This window comes from Pelophylax lessonae (assembly GCF_965119305.1).
Source record: "Pelophylax lessonae genome assembly, chromosome: 3".
NCBI lineage: Eukaryota > Metazoa > Chordata > Amphibia > Anura > Ranidae > Pelophylax > Pelophylax lessonae.
The window spans coordinates 185,759,175-185,780,227 of record NC_138770.1 but is presented as its reverse complement, the minus strand read 5'-3'; the positions used below and the strand labels follow the sequence as shown (position 1 = coordinate 185,780,227).

General features: G+C 44.9%; 1 protein-coding gene across 1 annotated transcript in view; it reads right to left on the bottom strand.

The window, feature by feature from the left end:
• The window catches only part of RASA2 (RAS p21 protein activator 2), a 451,771-nt gene that overhangs the window by 349,076 nt on the left and 81,642 nt on the right, over positions 1–21,053 (bottom strand). Inside the window, exon 2 of the mRNA XM_082249978.1 lies at positions 10,995–11,112. Within this exon, the coding sequence (XP_082106104.1) occupies positions 10,995–11,112 (118 nt within the window). The remainder of the gene's footprint in view (positions 1–10,994; positions 11,113–21,053) is intronic.

Below are 21,053 nucleotides of genomic sequence, written 5' to 3'. Positions count from 1 at the left end.
CCCAACAAGGACCAGCAACGTACTGGCTGGTATGTTGCTGGACTTTGAGTGATTATACCAGAATGATGCCTGCAGGTTTAGACATCATCTTGGCATTGTTTTTTTCATGCAAAAGTAATCCTAGTGGCTAATTAGCCACTAGACTGCTTTTACAAGCAGTGGGAGGGGATGCCCCCCTCCCCTCACCTTCCATGGTTTTCTTGGGCTTTCCTGTCCCACTGGGAATCCGAGAATGTAGCTGACCATAGAGCTAATCAGAGACCAGAACAGCTCCAATCATATCTATGGCCTAAGAAACCAGAAGCTACACACATTTCATGACTTCGATTTCCCTGGATATAAACAGCGCCATTGGGAAATTTGGAAAGCACCTTATCACATCTTTCTTGATGGGGTCAGATACTTTGAGGGCAGAGGAGCGAAACCCCGATCTCTCTGTGCCTGTCACAGAGCCCCTCCCCCCCCCCCAACAGTGATCAAACACAGTTAGACACATTAACCCCTTTGATCACCAGTGTTAACCCCTCCCCTGCCAGTGTCATTTATACAGTAACAGTGCATATTATTTAGCAGCGATTACTGTATTAATGTCACTGGTGCCCAAAAAGTGCCAAAAATTTCAGTTAGGGGTCCTATCTGTCCGCCGCAATGTCGCAGTCCTGCTAAAAATCGCTGATTGCCACAGAATACAAAAATGGCCTAAACTGATTAAAAAAAAAATTAGATTTTTAAAAACATTTTGATTGGGAATGTTTTATAGCAGAAAGTGAAAACTATTGTGTTTTTTTTCAAAATTGTCGCTCATTTTCTGTTTATAGCGCAAACTCTACAAACCCGCAGAGGTGATCAAATACCACCAAAAGAAAGCTCCATTTGTGGGAAACAAAGGACATTAATTGTATTTGGGTACAGTGTCGCACAACCGCGCAATTTTTCGTTAAAGTAACGCAGTGCCGAATGGAAAAAAAATGACCTGATCATTAAGGGGGTAAAACCTTCCGGAGCTGAAGGGTTTAAACAGCAGCCTGCAAAACCCTGCGGCCAAAAGAAGCACCTGAAAATGCCAACACATCTACCTTGTAGAATTTTGTGAACGTGTGCACAGACGACCAAGTTGCAAACTTGCATCACCGACGCCTGATGGCGAAAAGCCCAAGAGGCACTCAACGCCCTAGTAGAATGCGCCTTCACAGGGAAAGGAGGAACCTGACCCTTCAGTGAATAAGCCTGAACCACCGTCTGATCCATCTAGATTAGGTTCGCAGTAGACGCAGCCAAACTTTTTCTAGGTCCTTCGGTGAGGACAGAGAGTCTGATTTCCTGAAAGATTCAGTAGCTGCCAGGTAAACTCTAATTGCCCAAACCACATCCAAAAGCAAAGCAATTTCCTTGGGATGCTTAGGCATAGGACAGAGTGAAGGCAGCACAATGTCTTCATTCAGATGGAAATCAGAAACCACCTTAGGAAGGAACAAATGATTAGGTCGAAGTACCACTTTATCTCTGTGGACAACCAGATAAGGTGAACGGCAGGACAGCGCCGCCAATTCAGATACTCTGCGGGCAAAAAGAATAGCCACCAAATAGGCAACCTTCTGTCATGAGGTAAGCAAGACAAATCTCCTTAAATGTTCTCAAAAGGAGGAGGTTTTTTAAGAACAGAGAATACCAAAATTAAGATCCCACTGAGGTAGCAGGGATTGCCTTGGAGGAGCCATATGGTGAACCCCTTGAATAAAAGTACTAATCAAAGCATGTGTAGCTAAAGGGCCTTGGAAAAAATACAGCCAAAGCCGACACATGGCCTTTGATAGTGCCCAAAGCTAAACATTGTTCAACCCCTTTTTGAAGAAAGGTCAAAATTCTAGCCACCGAAAAAACGGGAGAGGATGCACCTTTAGCAATTCAAACCATGAGATGTACGATTTCCACGTATGATGATAGATCTTCCCGGAAGTAGACTTCCTGGCCTTCAACAGTGTAGGAATCACAGAATGAGAAACACCTCTATCCTTCAATACCTGGCTTTGAACAGCCACGCCGTTAAAGCCAGCGACTGTAAAGCAAGATGGAAGATCGGCCCTTGAGACAGCGGATCTTCCCTGAGAGGATGTCTCCAAGGAGCATCGGCGACCAGCCCTACCAGACCTGTGTACCAAGACCGGCGGCCAGTCTGAGGCCACCAGAATGACCGGAATCCCTTCCACCTCTAATTCTGTGCGAAAGCCTCGGCAGGAGTTTCAGCGGAGGGAACGCATAGATCAGCCAATACTGACCCCAAGGAGCCACCACTGCATCTGTGGCATCAGCCAGAAGATCCCTCTACCTGGCTACAAACCTCAACCTTCTTGTTGTGTCGAGAAGCAAACAGGTCACCATCAGGTGTCCCCCACTGGACACACAGGAGGTGAAACACCTCCTGGTGCAGGGACCACTCCCCCTGATCCAACACCTGACGACTGAGGTAATCCACCTGCCAATTTTCCACACCTGGTATGTGCACTGCAGAAAGGGCTGGAACAAACTTTTCAGCCCATTTCAAGATCTCGGCCACCTCCCGGGCTGCCAAGACACTCTTAGTGTCCCCTTGATGATTGATGTACGCCACGGCCGTGGCATTGTCCGATTAAATCTGGACTGGACAACCCTGTGAAACGAGTTGTCCAGTAAATCAGGCAAAGCTTTATCGCTCTGAGTTCAAGAATATTGATCGGAAACCTGGACCTTTTCTACCGTCCAGGACCCCTGGACGCAGAGCTTCCCCAGTACTCCTCCCCAGCCAGACAGGCTGGCATTTGTGGTTACCACAGTCCAATACAGTGGAAGGAAGGACTTGTAGTGCCAATGAGTGAAGCCACATTAATGGGGCAGTCCTTGTGTTGTGACTCAACCGAATCATAGTGTCCAAGGACTTTGGATCTTTGTTGCATTTGACAAGAATCTCCCTTTGTAAGGGTCTCGTGTGGAACTGAGCAAACGGAACCGCCTCGAAGGTTGACACCATCAGACCCAAGGCCCGCATGCAAGTCCGCAGAGAGAACAGATTGCTGGCTAACAGCAAGCGAATTGCCCCTTCAACTTTTGCAGCTTGTCCGGGGGGTCAATTCGAGAAGAAACTGGCACAATCACCCCTTGTGACAGCAGATCTTGTACTGCCTATTAGATCACTTAACCGGTCTGGAGTAAGGCATAGATTGGACGTGCAGAACCTGTCCGGCGGTCGAGCCTGGAATTCGGTCTTGTAACCCGATCGCATCAGTTCGTGGACCCATTTGTCCTGAATCAAGATAGTCAATGGTTCCAGAAAGAAGCAAAGAAGTCCCCCCACCCCAGAAACAAGCGAGGGCATCCCTTCAAGCAGACGAGGATTTGTCAACAGATCCAGATTGGCTTGTTCTCGGCTTACCCGACCATGGCTTCTTGGAACCCCCAGAAGACCTGAATGGCTCAGCTCCTTTCTCCTGCCACCCGGAGGTGTGAAAGGGCCGCCTATGAGCAGTAAATTAAGGTCCCCGTCTATTACGCGGTGCCTTGCCCTTGGTGGATTGGGGAAGAAGAGTTCCTCTCCCACTCATAAGGCCTTTGATCAACTGAACCAGGGAGGATCCAAACAACCTGTCCCCCCGTAAAAGGGAAGGTCAGAAAGAGCCTTTTTGGAAGCCTGGTCTGCAGACCAGCTTTTAAGCCACACCACCGCAGAGACTCTGGCTACCAGTGGAGCCGCATCCAGCGACACATCACATATATACAGAATGACTTGAACCATTTGGCCCGTTAGCTCTATCAGGCCCGGTGAGAGCTGCTTTGTTTCAGTCACCTTTTAGCAACTTCGCCCATTCTGTGATGGTCTGTGACACCAGAGTGATCACAAAGACCGGTTTTAGTATGGAGCCCTCTAACCCAGTGTTTCTCAACTCCGGTCCTCAGGGCACACTAACAGGCCAGGTGTGCAAGAAAACTGAAATACATCACAGGTGATATAATTTGCTGCTCAGTGATTGCAGTATTCTAGTCTGCATCTCCCCAAGGTAATACCTAAAATCTGGCCTGTTAGTGTGCCCTGAGGACCGGAGTTGAGAAACACTGCTCTAACCCAAGCAAATGGCGGGACAGAGACTCAATCCATCTATCCATTGGGTCTGTAAATACCAGGGACTTTTCCAACGGGACCACAGCAGACTTGTTTAGCCTGGAAACCAGACGATCCACCCTCCGTGGCACGGTCCACCTAGTGGAAACCGCATCTACGAAGGGGTAACGCCTTTTAAAACGTGCTTAGGCACCACTAACATTGGTTTGATGTGCCCCCACTGTTCATTGACAATGTTGTCCAAAAGTTCCGGACAGGGAAACACCTTGCCCGACTTCTGGAAATGGGGGTGCCAAAAGACACTGGCATCCCTGACGCTGGAGACTCATCCGCCATTTTTAAGGTTTCCCGCACCGACACTATAAGTGCCTCCACCAGCACACTTTCCCGCGCGGCAGCCGACAAGGAAATGTCCTCTTTGCCGTCAGAATGCAAAGACACAGATCCACCAGGATGGTATGTGTCCGCGGCGGCCCCATCTACCTCAGAATCTGAGGATACTACAGAGGGAGGTGAAGGCAAAGGGCACTTTCAGCTAGTGGCATTTTTTAACACTCAATCTACTTTTGACAAGGCTTTCCAAAGCTGCTGTAAAAGCAGACCGGGGCTGCGACCCGGAGGGTTCCGCAACCCCACTGAGCTGCTGCTCAACAACTCGTTGGAGGAACCCAACTCACCGAAACGGAGCGTGAGTGAGCCCTAGGGGATTCACATCCGCAAAGTATGCTCCTCAAAGGCGATGGTAAAACTACTAATAAATAGATTTAATAGCTTGCAGCAGCATGGGGATCACCGATTCAGACAACCCTCTAGCCCAAGAATGGGCAAACTACGGCCTGGTGGACCTTTTAATCCGGCCCGCGGAGCGCTAGCTAATTTATTCATTTACAGTGGCGGCCGGTCCTAGGCTTCAGCAAAGGGGGGGGGGGGGTACACTGCATTGAAAGGGGGCACGCACGCTGGTCTCTGCGCATTGAAAGGGGGCACACACGCTGGTCTCTGCGCATTGAAAGGGGGCACGCACGCTGGTTACTGCGCATTGAAAGGGGGCACGCACGCTGGTCACTGCGCATTGAAAGGGGGCACGCACGCTGGTCACTGCGCATTGAAAGGGGGCACACTATACCTTAATAACTGAAGGCCCCTTTCACACTTTTGTGACCTCAAAGTCACAATTTTTTACAGCGTTTTTTGCCATCTAATCTTGGTCCGGCCCCTGGGTCCAATATATGAACCCATTGTGGCCCTTGAGTCAAAAAGTCTACCCACCCCTGCTCTAGCCTGAAGCACCTGGCTTTGACAGTCAAGCCGTTAAAGCCAGTAATTAAAAAGCAAGATGGAAGATTGGCCCTTTAGCCAACAGATCTCCTCTAAAAAAGAAGTTACCAAGGAACATTGATGACCAACCGCAACCGATCTGTGTACCAAGAACTGCAAAGCCAGTCTGGAGCCACTAGGATGGCCGTAGTCCCTTTGCCTTGAGCATACGCAGGAGTCTTGGCAGAAGTTCCAGAACAAAAAAGGCGTATTTCAGATAACACTGGCCCCAAAGGAGCCACCAGTGTGTCCGTGGCGATGGCCAGAGGATCCAAGACCATGCCACAATCCCAAATACCTTCCTGTGGAGACGAGAGGACAACAGGACCAACTCAGGAGTTCCCCACCAGAGACACTACTAATGAAACACCTCTGAGGAGATGTAAATTATATTGATCAGTAGTCTTCCAGGAGGCCAGACCCCCCCCCCCCCCCCTGAACACAATCTGTGTCAAACACATGCCACCCCACCCGGACAGGCTGCCATCCATGGTGACCACCGTCCGGTACAGGGGAAGGAAGAATCGCCCTGTTGAAGCGCCGGAGAACGAAGCCACCGCAGCAGGGACCTTTCCATACCCCAGCTCAACAGGATCAGGTTATCTAGAGACTGTGGATTCTCGCTTCACATATCAAGAAACTCTCTTGCAGAGGTCTCGTGTAAACCGATATTGGAACTTGTGCCATGGTAGGAACACCCTTTCTGAGTCCTGAACAGACCCAGATAGTCCAACTAGATAGACAGAAGCAATGCCAATAACTGGAAATTAAATTTCCAACCAAATTCCTACAGAGTCTGCACAGTAATCTCCCGGTTGTCTGTCAGAACAGTGAGGGACTCTGCTCGTAGAAGATCATCCAGGTAATCCAGTACAGCAATACCCCGCTGACGCAAAAATACCAACACCGGGGCCAACACTTGTGAAAACCCGAGGGGCTGAGGTGAAACCTCTTGACAGTGCTCCTTGCCAATGGCAAGAGGAGGAAGCGCAGATGAACGACCTATAATGGAATAGGACGGTATGCCACTACCGTATGAATGGACTCCATTTAAAACATCTGTACCCATACAAAAAACAGTTCAGAACCTGGAGGTCCAAGATTGGACGTACCACACTTTCCTTCCTAGGACCTGCAAACATGTTTGAAATAAAAGCCATGAAACAAATGTTCCGATTCCGAGACTGGAACAATCACCCCTTGTAGTAGCAAGTTTTGCACCACTACGAAGAGACTTCGCAGGTTGGAAGGAGAAAACTGCACTAGAGTAGAAGATCGAAAACTCGATCTTGTAGCCGGGCCGATCAAATCATGGACCCACCTGTCTGATCAGGGAAGTCCACCGATCCAGAGGAAGCAAAGACGTCCTTCTCCACCCCAAACACGGGTGATGGCGTCCTTCAGGCAGAATAGACCTTGTCTGCAGATCTGGCGGACCTACTCTCGGCATACCAGACCGTCCTTCTAGGGAGACTCTGAACGGGCGATTCCCCCAAAGGGAAGATTACACAAGGCCTTCTAGACAGCCTGGTCCGCAGACCAGTATTTTAGTCATATCATGCACCAAAGGATGTTGCGGTCACGAACAGCCCGGAGACTAAGGAAGCCGCATTCAGAGAGGCATCACACACGAACTGTAACCCCTGGACCAAAAAGTCTGCCATCTCCGCAAGGGCAGCTGGAGGCTGTTGCACCATCCAGATCCCAGCGCAAAACCTGTGCCCATTTGGGAAAGTCAGGGACACCAATGCTATGGTGAACTCTGGCCCAAGGACTGAACCGGCGACAGAAAAACATGTGGCAGACCAAAGTCTAGGCTCTCCTGACAAAATAAACTTTTTAAAAACCGGAGACTCCGCCACCGGAATTATGGTGGATTTATTCAGCCTGGAAACCTGAGAGTCCCCCACAGGTGGGACTGCCCACGTACTTCGACTCCTCAAGGAATGCAGTCGAAATGCTCAGGCACCGCCATATTGCGTTTAAAACAAGTCCACTGATTTGCGACAATTTTGTCACAGTAGGCGGGAAAAGGGGAATACCTTTTCCGCTTTTGAGGAACTGCGGGCCCCAAGGGGACCGGCGCCTCTGACGCAGCAGCAATTGCATTTCAATATTTAAATTACCCACACCTATATATTCATTGTATTCACCAGCATCTTTGCATGCGCATGTGCAGTAAAAGAGGAATCATCCTCACCGTCAGAGCACCCCAAGTAGACGCAGACCCAGCATATACTAAGCTCACCCTGAGAACATAAGCAGGGGAGGTTGCCGACCACAGTCCCGCAAGGAGACGTTGGCAACGATCCACAAAAGGACCACCAATAAGACCTGAAAAAAAAAAACTAGAGGGCATAATAGGACATAGCCCCCTTGACGTACCCTCACCCACACAATGGCTGCTACACTTCGCTAAAAATTGAAGCGCCACCCGTTCAAGGAAGGAGCCAGGCTGACCATTTGGTCCCCCATGGGGAGGCTGGATGTTAGAAAGCTAGTTCCGTCAGCGGCAAGTAGGCCACAAAGCGGCGGCCTCAATTTTTGGCCCGATTAAAAAATAAATAAATAAATAAATAAAAATGTTGTCATATTCACGAAACTTGTGGCAAAATATTAAATTTTCCATGGACTCAACATGTCTTTCAGCAAATAACATTGAGTGTCTACTTTCCAAAATGGGGTCATATAGGGGGTTTTGAGCTATCTTGACATTTCATGGCCTTCAAAACCGTGATAGGTAGTGAGGAAGTGAAATGAGCAATTTACTCCCTTTGAAATTCTGAAGGCAATAATTTGTTTTTCAGGGTACTTTCCAAAGAAAGGGTAATTTGGGGAGGGGTGGGGGTGGTTGTATTGCCCTGACATTTTAGCACCTCAAGAAATGAGATAGGCAGGCAGTCAAACTAAAAGCTGCGTAAATACAAGTAAATGTACCATAGTTTGTAGACGCTATAACTCTTGCGCAAACCAATATACGCTTTTTGAATTTATTTTTACCCAAGACATGTGGCTAAATACATTTTGGCCTAAATGTATGACAAAAATTTAGTTTATTGGATTTTTGTTATGAACAAAAAGTAGAAAATATATATATATATTTTTTTTTATTTGTCTTTTTTCGTTTATATTGCAACAAATAAAATCCCAGTGGTGATCAAATACCACCAAAATAAAGCTCTGTTTGTGGGGAAAAAAGGACACAAATTTAGAATGGGCACATCGTTGCATGCCTGGGCAATTACCAGTTAAAGCAACGCAGTGTCAAATCGCAAAAAGTACTCTGGTCAGAAAGGGGGCAAAACCTTCCGGAGCTGAAGTGGTTAAAAGGCAAAACCCCAGCTTTAGCAACAGTTTACATCCATATTTTGGGTGTAACATGCGTGGTGGTGGTGGTGGTGGTGGTGGTGGTGGTGGTGGTGGTGGTGGTGGTGGTGGTGGTGGTGGTGGTGGTGGTGGTGGTGTTCCCCCCCCCCCCCCCCCCCTCCTGCAGCAGCTGTCATTTTAAAATTTAAGGCATAGAAAATTAGTTCCACAATGAAAGCTGAACCCAACAAGGTTCTTGCTTCTAGTTTTGAGGGCCTTTTTTTTTTATTCAGTTTTTATTTTGCTCTCAATCTTTTTCTTAGTGTCCGTTTTGCCAATCAATATAAAAAAATAAAAATAAAAAGCAAGAAGGGCCCAAAACAAATAGAAGATTGTATGAAAATGGACTTCATTATTTATCTGCTTCCCACTGACTGCAACTTCAAAAATGCAAATAGATCAGCCAGTTCATTTGTCACCAAGAACATTTTCACTTTTTGCTCCATATTAACATTCTACTTATTGCATGGCAAAGGGATAGAAGACTGTCACCAGCACAGAAATGATTATCCACAAAGTGAAGGACACATAAAACCAAATGTATTATTACATTACATTACATGCTTATGTATGACGGGCACAGACACTGAATAGGGTACGGAGCCATTTCTGAGCTCAACAATAGGCCTGGGCTTCAGGGCAGGGGAGGTGCTGACAGGCAGGAATGGAAGTAGTAAAAAGGGATTTTCTCCTATAATGGTTTATTCTATCGTTTTATATCTGTTATTATCCTGGATTTGTCCAGTATTTGGACTACTGTATTCTGCCTGCATCCATGTATGTACATTAAAAAATAAATAATTCATCTTAAAAAAAAAATTAAAAACAAGGTACCTTTTACATAAATGTATGGAGCAGTATTTACATTTTTACATTTTTCAAGGCTCAGAAGTCTACTTCTTCAACAGCCTGTGCCAATATTCAGCCAAGATTTTTAGTTTCCCCCTTTTAATCTACAGTTATTCACTAGGAAAATCCAAAATGGCCAACTTATCCTTATCCATATAAGGGTTAGTTGTGGGATACCTCCAGATGTCAGGGTGTGTGTATTGCATTATGATCACTGGCTCATCATATGTCAGAATGGACTGACAGAATTTCATCTTGGGTCTGTGGATACGTTTTGTAGCTGTTAAATTCCAGGAAGAGAATATAGATGAATGAAACGAAGATGCAAAGTATCACTGAAAGAATCATGTCAACTGGAGACGCCACGTCAGCAGAACATTACCCGGAAATGACTCTTGTGCAATAGTCATTACTGAAGAAGTGAACAGGGGAAATGATGCAAAAACAAGAGTCAAACTGCTGTGGTTTCCTATGTAAGAAGAGTTTTGTTTATGCAAATGCCAAATTCTGATAAATATTCTAAAGCCACATCTCCTAAAAAAGTCAATACAATGTCCTGACGCGATATACCTTGAAAACAGTGGTGTTCAGACATCAATGGCAGGCCACTCAAGTTCACAAAGATGAAACGGAAGCTAGACTGACATGCTTAACTCATTGTTAAAAAGGAACCCCAGTGCGGTTTGTGTCAGATTTTTTTCTTTATTCAAAGCCCACAGCTTCCTGTGTACATAGGCTGCTTGTTAAGGTTAGGCAAAATGTATGCAGAAAACATTACCGACTACAGAGAAATTGTTAAACAGTTACTTTATAGTAAGGCATGAGAAACTTGCTGTTAAGAAGCCAGAATCCTCAGCATCCCATGTGCATAAAAAGGAATCCTCACCCTAAACTAATGCACACAAATGGTTTGTACTAAAGACTCAGTTGTTGGGTGGGTGGGGGGGGCGGATCTTCGCTGTCATAATACAATAGAGCAGCAGGGGAGATCTCTGCATCCACATTGCATGCTTGGATCGGTCAGATTTTTCATTATATTCAGCTCACTGGTTGAACAAAAAAGAAACAGTGTGTGTGTACTGTACACTGCCTAACAGGCCACATCACCTGTATGGAACCAGCACTGAGGATCTGCTAAAGAGCTGCAGCCTAGGTGGCAGGCATTCGAACACCATCTCCCCGCAAACTGGATTGCATTGTGGGTAATAACATCTCCCACCATTTAGAGCATATATTACAAATGGTTTGTAAGATACACCTGATAGTGACTGATAAAGGCATTTTGGCAAGGATTACTGAAGAATACATTTAAATAAATTTAGTTAATTCCTACATCAAAACCACAATGCTAGGAAGACAAAATACTTCTTACTTAAGTGACTTTTCAGCAACATTGGTTCTAAAGAGTTCTTCCTGGTCCAGATTCACAGTACAAAAGCAGTCTCTCATCTTGTTGGGTCCTGGGTATGGTAGCAGATTTTTTGCCTCGCCTGTAAAGAGATGTGAAAATGATTACTTCAAATTGATGGCAACTATGCACCGGGTTTACCAATCCAAAAAAAAAAAAAAAAACCCACAATGATCGGGATGAATATTAAAGAATTATTGGACTAAAAGTCAACTATTGTTGTGCAGCTGCCATAACAAAGAAAGATGGCTGCAGACTGGTCACTATTCATTACAGCATATTGATTGTTGGTGTCAAAGTTAAGTGAACATGCATTCAATTTTATCAGTAACAAAAATCACACACTTTGAGTTACAAAGGATATTTTGCTTTTATCAGTACTCACTTAAAGAGGAAGTAAACCCTCCTCAGGAAGTTGTACCTATAGGTAAGCCTATATTAAGGCTTACCTATAGGTACTGTAAATATCTCCTAAACATGCACCGTTTAGGAGATATTTACCTTTAATGCAGCCAGTGACATCACTGGCGCATGCGCTCTGAAGGAACGGCAGATCGTGCCGTTCCTTCAGAGCCCCGTGCCGTGACCGTCGGCTCCCGCGCGCGGGAGTGACGTCACCGCGGCTCCGGCCAATCAGATGGCCGGATGCCGCGATCCCGGAAGACGGGCGACTATACATGTCGCCCGTCATACAGGTAAGCGGACGGCACGGCGGGGGCTCGTTCTAAGGTAAGTATTTCATAATGAGCTAGTATGCAATGCATACTAGCTCATTATGGGTTTCTCTTTCAGGATGTAAAGAAGAGAAAAAAAAATTTTCTCGGTGTACAACCTCTTTAAGCATACTGTATGTACTAGAAAATATGCTATGTTCTGAAGGAAGAGTTTAACCTTCAATCTTGAGCTGTTCCACTTGGTACTTTTTTTGTTTGTCTGTTAAATGTTCTCTGTCCAATGGCCAACATCATTCATCTTACCTCCTCTGAGCTCTGGTCATCCTAGACCTGCCCCAGCCTGTTTACTGGACAGTGAAGGAATGAGTAGAACAGTGATGAGCTCATCCCTCTGTTCTTGTGCTTTATCCACCTATCAGCATGCTTTTTGTCAAAACATGATCTGATTGGCTCCTTGTTCTGCTTTCTTCACTCACATTTATGCCCTACTGTGCAGAGACTGCAAATGATGGATAACCAAGTCAAATGCGGTTCCTAACACTACTTGCTTTAAAAAAGATCTTTATACTTCTTTTTACACTGTAACATCTCTCTTAAAGTGGTTGTAAACCCACTTTGTTGACATTTACCTATAGGTAAGCCTATATTAAGGCTTACCTATAGGTGTTATAAATCTCTCCTAAACATGCCTCGTTTAGGAGATATTTACAGCGCATGCAGCCGATGACGTTATCGCATGCGCTCTGAAGGAACGGCACAGTGCCGTGAACGCCGGCTCCCGCGCGCATGCGCGGGAGTGATGTAATCGTGCCTCCGGCCAATCCGATGGCCAGGAGGACGCGAACAAGGAAGCCGGGCAGCTGGACATGTCGGCTGCCCTGTCGCTGAGCGGGCGGCACTACGAGGGCTTCGTTTTAAGGTAAGTATTTCCTAATGAGCTAGTATGCGATGCATACTAGCTCATTATGCCTTTGTCTTTACAGGTTTTTTTTTTTCTCGTTTTTTTAGGGTTTACTTCCTCTTTAAAGTCCGAGGGATACAGGAATGCTGGAAAAAAAAAATGGGATTCTTTACTTGCCATAAAAGCCATTTCTCTGATGTTCATTGACGGACACAGCTCCTGATATTCTTAACCATTGGGTTATACTGCCCCCTACAGGAGTAGGACATAAGGCAGAAAAAGAGAAGCCTGGCTATGCCTTTGGACAGTCCCAGGGGGTATACTCCCCCTCTCTGCTATAGGTACTCAGTTTTGTTACAAGCACTGTCAGAGAAAATCCAACTCCACAGAGGGATGGGTGTGGTGTCCGTCAATGAACATCAGAGAAATGGATTGTATGGTAAGTCAAAAATCCCATTTTCTTTCGTTCATTGACGGACACAGCTCTGGATATTCTCAACCATTGGGAAGTCCCAAAGCAGTGTTAAACATGAGGGGTGGGAACAGCAAAAAATTCAAGGCTAAAAATAGTAGCCAACCAGGCAACAGGGGCTCAACCAAAACAACTGGAGCCCACCTGAAAAAAACAAACAAATACACCTTCAAAGAGGACCAAGTCCTCTAAACAGCATCCTGGAAAACCTTGCCGCCAAAAGATGCCAACACATCCACTTTATAGAACTTTGTAAAGGGGGCACCGATGACCAGGTGGCCGCCTTGCAAACGTGCGTCAAGGACACCCGAGGCACTGAACGCCCAAGTGCGCCTTGATAGGGAAAGGAGGAACCTGACCCCTAATGAAAAAGGCCTGAATCACTGTCTGTCTGATTAATCTGGAAAATGTAACCGAGGAAGCGGACAACCCTGTCCAAGACCCATTCGTAAGCACAAATAGTGAGTCTGACTTCCTAAAAAAAACTCCATAGCTGTTAGGTACACTCTAATTGCCCGAACCACATCCAAGGCATGCAAGGCAATTTCCTTCAGAGACAATGTAAACAAGGGAATCTCCCTTCTGAAACTTCTGGAGGACAGAAAGCACCAAATTGAGGTCCCAAGGCAGCAACAGAGACCGCACTGGAGTAACCAAATGGCGAACACCCTGAAGAAAGGTACGTACCAGGGAGCGTGGCCAAGGGTCAGTGAAAGAAGACTGACAAAACCGACACCTGGTCTTTGATAATACTCGGGGCCAATTTCTGTTCAACCCTCCACGAAGGAAGATCAGTCCAAGCCACTGAGAAGGAGTAAGGATGAATGCAAAGAGACTCACACCACGCAATGGAAGTCTTCCGCGTAGGAGGGTAGACCTTCCTAGAAGTAGATTTCTTAGCTTTTAACAGCTTCGGAATCACAGATTCAGACCAACCCCTATCCTTCAGTACCTGGCTTTTAACAGTCAAGCCGTCTGAGCCAGCGACTGTAAAGCAGGGTGGAAGATTGGCCCTTGGGACAGCAGATCCTCCCTGAGAGGAAGATTCCAAAGAACATCAATGACAAGCCGCACTAAATCGGCGTACCAAGTCCCGCAAAACCAGGCCGGGGCCACTAAGATGACCGGAATCCCTTCTGCCTCAATCCTGCATAGAAGTCTTGGCAGAAGCTTGAGAGGAGGGAAGGCCTATATCAGATGATACTGACCCCACGGGGCCACCAGCGCATCTGTAGCATCCGCCAGTGGATCCCGTGACCACGCCAGGAACCTCTGCACCTTTCTGTTGAGCCGAGACACCAACAGATCCACCTCTAGGGTGCCCCACCAGAGACACAACTGATCAAAACACCTCTGGATGAAGAGACCATTCCCCCTGGTCCAATGCCTGCCGACTGAGGTAATCCACCTGCCAGTTTTCCACTCCAGGACGGCAGAAAGGGCTGGAATGAACGTTCAGCCCACCTGAGAAGGCCAACTACCTCCAGAGCCGCCAGGACATTTCTTGTGCCCCCTTAGTGAATGACATAAGCCACGGCTGTGGCATGGTCTAAATTAATGCGCACTGGACATCCTTGGAGATCCGTCCAATGTTCCAAGCATAGTCTGATTGCTAGTAGCTCCAGGAAATTTATCGTTAGTCTGGACTCTTCCAGGGTTCAGACACCCTGAGAAGAATTTCTGTCGAGAACACCTCCCCATCACAACAGCCTTGCATCCATGGTGATCACCGTCCATTACAAGGGGAGGAAGGATTTTCCCTGCCGGAGCGCCGGTAAACGAAGCCACCAGATCAGGGACCCTTTGCACCCTGGCTCAGCTAGATTTGGTTGTCCAGAGACTGTAGAGTCTTGTCCCATTTGATCAGAATCTCCCTTGCAGGGACCTTGTATGGAACCCTGCAAACAGAACCACCTCGAAGGAAGACACTATCAGGCCCAGCACACGCATGCAAGTCCAGGGGAATGATCATATGCTAGACAGGAGGCGGCAAGTTGCAGCCTACAGTTTCTGCAGTTGGTCCACAGGAAGGAGTACTCTTGCTAAGGCAGAGCCCAGAGTCAGACCCAGAGAGTCTAGGTTCCTCCCACAAACCAAAGCAGACTTCTGAAGATTCAGAATCCAGCCAAATTTCTTCAGGGTCCGTATGGCGACCTCCAGGTTTTCCACCAGTGCAGTGGGAGACTGCTCACAGAAGAAGGTCGTCCAAGTAGCCCAGGACCACGATCCCCTGTTGACATAACAATGCTAGCACCGGGGCCAACACTTTCGTGAGGAGCTGAGGCGAGACCCTTTAGGGTAATGCCACAAACTGATAATGCTCCTCTCCCACGGCAAAATGGAGGAAGCGCTGGTGACCGACCCATATTGAAATGTGAAGGTAAGCGTCCTTGATGTCAATGGAGGCAAGAAAATCCCCCTGATGCAGGGAAGCCACCACCATGCGAACAAACTCTATTCTGAACTTCTGCACCTGCACAAGCAGTTCAGCACCTTTGAGGTCTAGGATTGAACGCACCTTGTCCTCCTTTGCCCCTTTTTAAAAACTGAAACCACCAACCTACTCATTCGCTCCCTTGTTATCTCTTGCCTCGACTACTGCAAATCCTTTTTCATAGGCCTACATCTCCATAGGCTACCCCCTCTTCAGTCTATCCGGAATGCTGATGCCAGGCTTATCCACTTTACCAACCGCTCAGTGTCTGCCACTCCTCTCCGCCAATCCCTACACTGGCTTCCGATTGCCCAGCAAATTAAATTCAAACTACTATCCACAACATACAAAGCCATTCACAACTCTGCCCCGAACTACATCACCAATCTGGTCTCCAAATATCACCCAAACCGTCCTCTTAGCTCCTCTCAAGGCTCGTCTCCAGGATATCTCCAAAGCCTCTCCCATCCTCTGGGATGCTCTACCTCAACCTGTCCGGCAATCTCCTTCTCTAGCTGCCTTCAGGCAATCCCAGAAAACTCATCTCTTCCGGGAAGCCCATCACTCCTCCAACTAATATTTTACCTCTTCCATCAGCTCATTCCCCACAGTATCAACCTCTTGTAATACCTGTCCCACCCTATTATATTGTAAGCTCTTCTGAGCAGGCACTCTTAATTCTCTTGTATTTTATTGTATTGTAACTGTATTGTCTCCCTTTTACATTGTAAAGCGCTGCGTAAACTGTTGGCGCTATATAATCCTGTATAATAACAATAATAATATTAACACCAATAATAGCAGCATACACAACCAGGAATCTAGGTTAGGAGGCAAATTGTGTAAAGTCACCAAAGAAATAAACTGATGGTGAAAATAAACAGAAGTGATACATTAAAACCAGTTTAAGCTCAGAACAGGGAGAGCGCCAAAAGGTGCCAATACCCATAGCAGAGTCTCACTGGTCGCACAAAAGCGTAAATAAAGGAAAAAACTCCAGACCTGTAGCAAGTGTCAAAGGAAAACACAGGACAAAGAGAAGGCAGGACTAGATTGTCTTTTCCTGAGGAAGCTGCCCCTTGACTGTGAAATGCATTGACATTATTGCAAAAGGACACTATTTTTTAATTCAACATAAAGTAAAGTAAACTAACCTACGTAAAAGTATCCATAATACTATATATATGGGTTTGTGTTCTTTCCATTTTTGACATTTATAGATGTATGGGCTATAAAATTATATATATATATATATATATATATATATATATATATATATATATATATATATATATATATATATATATATATATATATATACTTATGGTTTTATACGGACCCAACGTTCTCTTTTTAGAATGTGACGAAAATAAACATTAGGTGTTTTTTATATATTATATTGACACGGTTCATGGTCTATGTAGCTGAAAAGTTCGTTTTTTCAAACACATTTTTGTTGTTTTGTATGTGTACTGCTCCAATGTACAGTCCAGCAGCTACCTACCAACCATGTTCACCCATACAAAATGTAGGAGCTAGAATTTCTGACGCCTTTTGGAAACGTTTGAGGCTATATCAGGCAGGTCCTCTCCTTGCCTACCACCCTGTAAGTAAAATATATTTAAAGGCTGTTGAAGAAACAAGAAAAACCTTCCACACTTGGGCAATTTTTTTGCCAAGCCACCCATTTAAAATTCTAAATAGGCTGGCCAACCTTTTAATCACAGTGACGTGGCCCCTTCTCCAAGGCTCTACTCTACAAAGTATTGACATGCAGCAGGACATTACAAAAATAGACAAATTAGCATACTAAGCACAGTCTCCCAAACAGAGAGGAGGTTGAAGAAAAACTATTTTACTGCATTACACAGACTCTAAAAAGTCACTCTGCAATTAGTGTTTTTCTAAGGTTTAATTCGCTGACTACACCTTGTTGGAAGTTACTTCATTCCGAGTTATCTTTGTCATGGGCAACTCCTGAAGAAGCACTCTGTCAATGACATGCATGTGTCTCTGGCCATGTGTATATCTGGATGGCATATATGTGTATGGACGTTTGAAACTACTGACAATATATACATATAATTTTTTCTTTTCTTTTTCTCTTTTGTTGAGAAAAAAAAACAACCTCTGGGCGATTCATGCCAGTTGCAAGGACATTTAAAAAAACTTTGTTGCAGATTCCTACTTTTTCTGCTCTGAAAAAAAATTATCGTTTCACCATGTTCTTTGCACACTTATTCTGAATGAGAGGGTCTGGATCATTATAATCCTTTGCTGCACTGTCCGTGCTCCAATGTGAAAAGCTAAAGTGTGTGCATCCCAATAGAAGTATTTAACCCTTGGAGAGTATCTTACTAAAAGTAAATTTGATTTGCATCTTAGTGCAGACTTCTAAGAAAAATCAGTGAGTTAATCACAAAAGCAGGAAATATTTCTGGGTGTATAGAAAGCCTCAAAGTTGCCAAATTGCATTGAATTTTACAGAAAATACAGTGACTGCAGACTAAAAATAGGTAATTTTTTTTTTTTTTTTTTTTTTTAGAAAATTAACCACTTAAAGCAGGGTTCCACCCTGAAAAATTTTTTTTAGATAAAAATACCCCCGGGACAGTCAGGGCTGGTGCATTTAAGCAACGATAGCCTCTATACTGTCCCCTGTTTCACTTACCTTTTAGAAGAAATACTTACCTTGAAAATGTCTTGTCCAGCACTGCCATCTCAGGTGTGGGCAGCTGAAGCCGGAGTGTCCTCTTCGGTGACATCGGAGTCCCAGAATGCCCTGCACCAGCCCTACTCGTCACTTCCGGTGCAGACGCGTCATCCCTGCACAGCTTCTGGGCATGTCCAGAAGCTGTTCAGCAGGGAATGACGCGCCTGCACCGGAAGTGACGAGTAGGGCCGATGCAGGCGCATGGACTCCTGGGATCGATGACATTCATCTCCCAGGAGTCAATGGAAGGAGGAAGTGATGGCGCGGGCCACAGAGGGAGGAAGAGGAAGGAAGGTAAGTATATTTTCTTTAAAAACAAGGTAAGTGAATAAAAAAAAAAAAAAAAAAAAAAAAAAAATTTAATTATCCATTCTTTTTCAGGTAATTTAGAGCAAGCGGACGGGGAAAAGTTGATTATGAGGGTGGAACTCAGCTTTAAGGACCAAGCCTATTTCCGACACCTATTGCTTACAAGTTAAAGCCAGTATTTTTTGCTAGACAATTACCCAAGAAACCCCCAAACATTAAATATATTTCAACGACTCTGGAGAATAAAAATGGCAGCCGTAATATTTTATGTCACACGGTTTTGGCGCAGCGTTTCAAATGCAAAAATACACTTCACTGAATTTTAAAAATCTAAACAGTAAAAAGTTAGCCCAATTTTTACAAAAAAAAAAAAAAGTTTACTGTCCCTTTAAAAAAAAAAAATCTGATCACTTTTATTGCCATCACAAGACATGAAAAACATCCCTTGTGACAGTAATAGGCAGTGACCGGTACTCTTTATGGAAGGATCTGGGGTCTAAAAGACCCCTCCCACTGCACTTCAAGTATTCAAAACACCAAGATAGGCATTTTTGAATACTTTGTATTTTTCAAAATTGGCCCCAGAAGGGACGTTGGGACGTCGCTTGCGGGTTACTACAGCGGAGACCCGATCAAAGCCGATTCCGGCTTTGTTCGGTACTCCGACCAGCCGGTGGACGTCCACCGGCTGGTCAATCAGGTCTCCTGGTGAGACGGTAGACCCAGACAGAACACCGGAAGGTGGCGGATGTCCCCTCCTACCACACTTAGGCAAGTACACAAACTCTAGGGCTTCTGTTGTCAGATGTCAGTTACCTACTTGCATGTCTCTGGGTGGGAGAAAACACATGCAAATACAAAACAACAAAAACCTATGCAGACAGGGTCCCTGAAGGATTTGGAACCCAAGACCCAAAAAAATAAAATAAATAACTATAAAAACGTTGAGTGCCACCCTACTTCTACATTTGCACACGTGCCCCCCCATGCCAGCTCCTACTGATGACACTCCTGCAAAAGTATTGACAGCTCACGTTGAATCATGCTCCCCCCTGTTCTGAGTGCCCCCAGAGTGCTTCCGATTTGGGTGCACACACACACACACAATTTGACTGACAGCAGCAGGAGGAGCCAATGGATAGGAACAAGGAGTGGGACATTTTTTACCTTAATGCAGGGAATGCATTAATGTAAAAATTACTTGACTTTAGAACCACTTTAATGCAAAATAAGTTTTACCAATATATTTATGAACGAATGTGTAGGTAAAATGACTTAGGAAATTGATACAGCAAAAAATATTTTAAAATTAAAGTTAAACTATAGGCAAAAAAACTTTTTTTGGATAGAGCAAGGAAGGATTATAACCCATTGGATATTTTTTTTCGCCATCTGTGTCCCATTGCAGAGATTTCTCTTAATTTCATGTCTTATGGCCAAACAGAAAGTGGGAGGAAATCCTTGTAAATTAAGGGAATTCCTTGGGTGCCTTCAGGTTACCAGAAAAAAAAAAAAGTTTTGCCTTTAGTTATACTTTAAAGCGGTAGTATACTCGATTTTTTTACTTTTACCTACAGGTAAGCCTATAATAAGGCTTACCTGTAGGTACAATTAATATCTCCTAAACCTGCATGGTTTAGGAGATATTTGCCCTGCATGCAGCCACTGACACTAGCGGCTCATGCGCTCTGAAGGTCCGGCGGACCTTCAGAGTTCCTTGCCGGCTACTTTTTTTTTTCGGCAGTATACAACCACTTTAAGTTTGTATACTAGAGGAGAGAACACACAGATGATTTCGTGTCCAGCAATATTACAATAACCAATGGCTTCACATTATTACATTGGTGAAGGTGTTGGTACTTTTATGTGCCAAGTTGAGATGACTATTTTGAGCTCCTTTAAAAAGTACAGTAAATTTTCACTGTAGGTTTAGTGGTCACTCGTGATCCTTTAACAGAAATGACTGCCCAATACACACTGCAAAAACAGACAAAAAATAAAACTGAAGGATCAAACCACTGCTATCCAATATTTGTTAGCACAGCTTAGTATGTCCATGTTTGACACATGCAAAATGGTTTTGAGACCTCATTTACGGAGGGGAGCAGGACAAGTGGCAGAGAGATTAGAGAAACAAGAAAAGGGATTTCATACCATTAAGTAGAAAATATTCTTACAAAAACACCAGAACCAGAGATGATCTTAAGTGTGTGGGTGGAAGACACAGAACAAGAACAAATTACTTAATACAGGGGGACATCTTGGCTAGTAGCATTTAAAGGGGATGTAACATCCAATAAGGATGCTTTACCACCAGAAGCATACCACCATACAACGGTCTTTCCATATACTAGGCAATATTTGCCCATTTTGCAGTAAAAAAAAAAAAAAAAAAAAAGCACTAATGGTAATAAACGTTAGAATATATATATTTTTTTTTTTTAACTTCACAATAGCAATTTCAGCTTTGGGTACAATCACCCCACGTTTAAGGCTTTTTCAGATGTCTTATAAACCTTC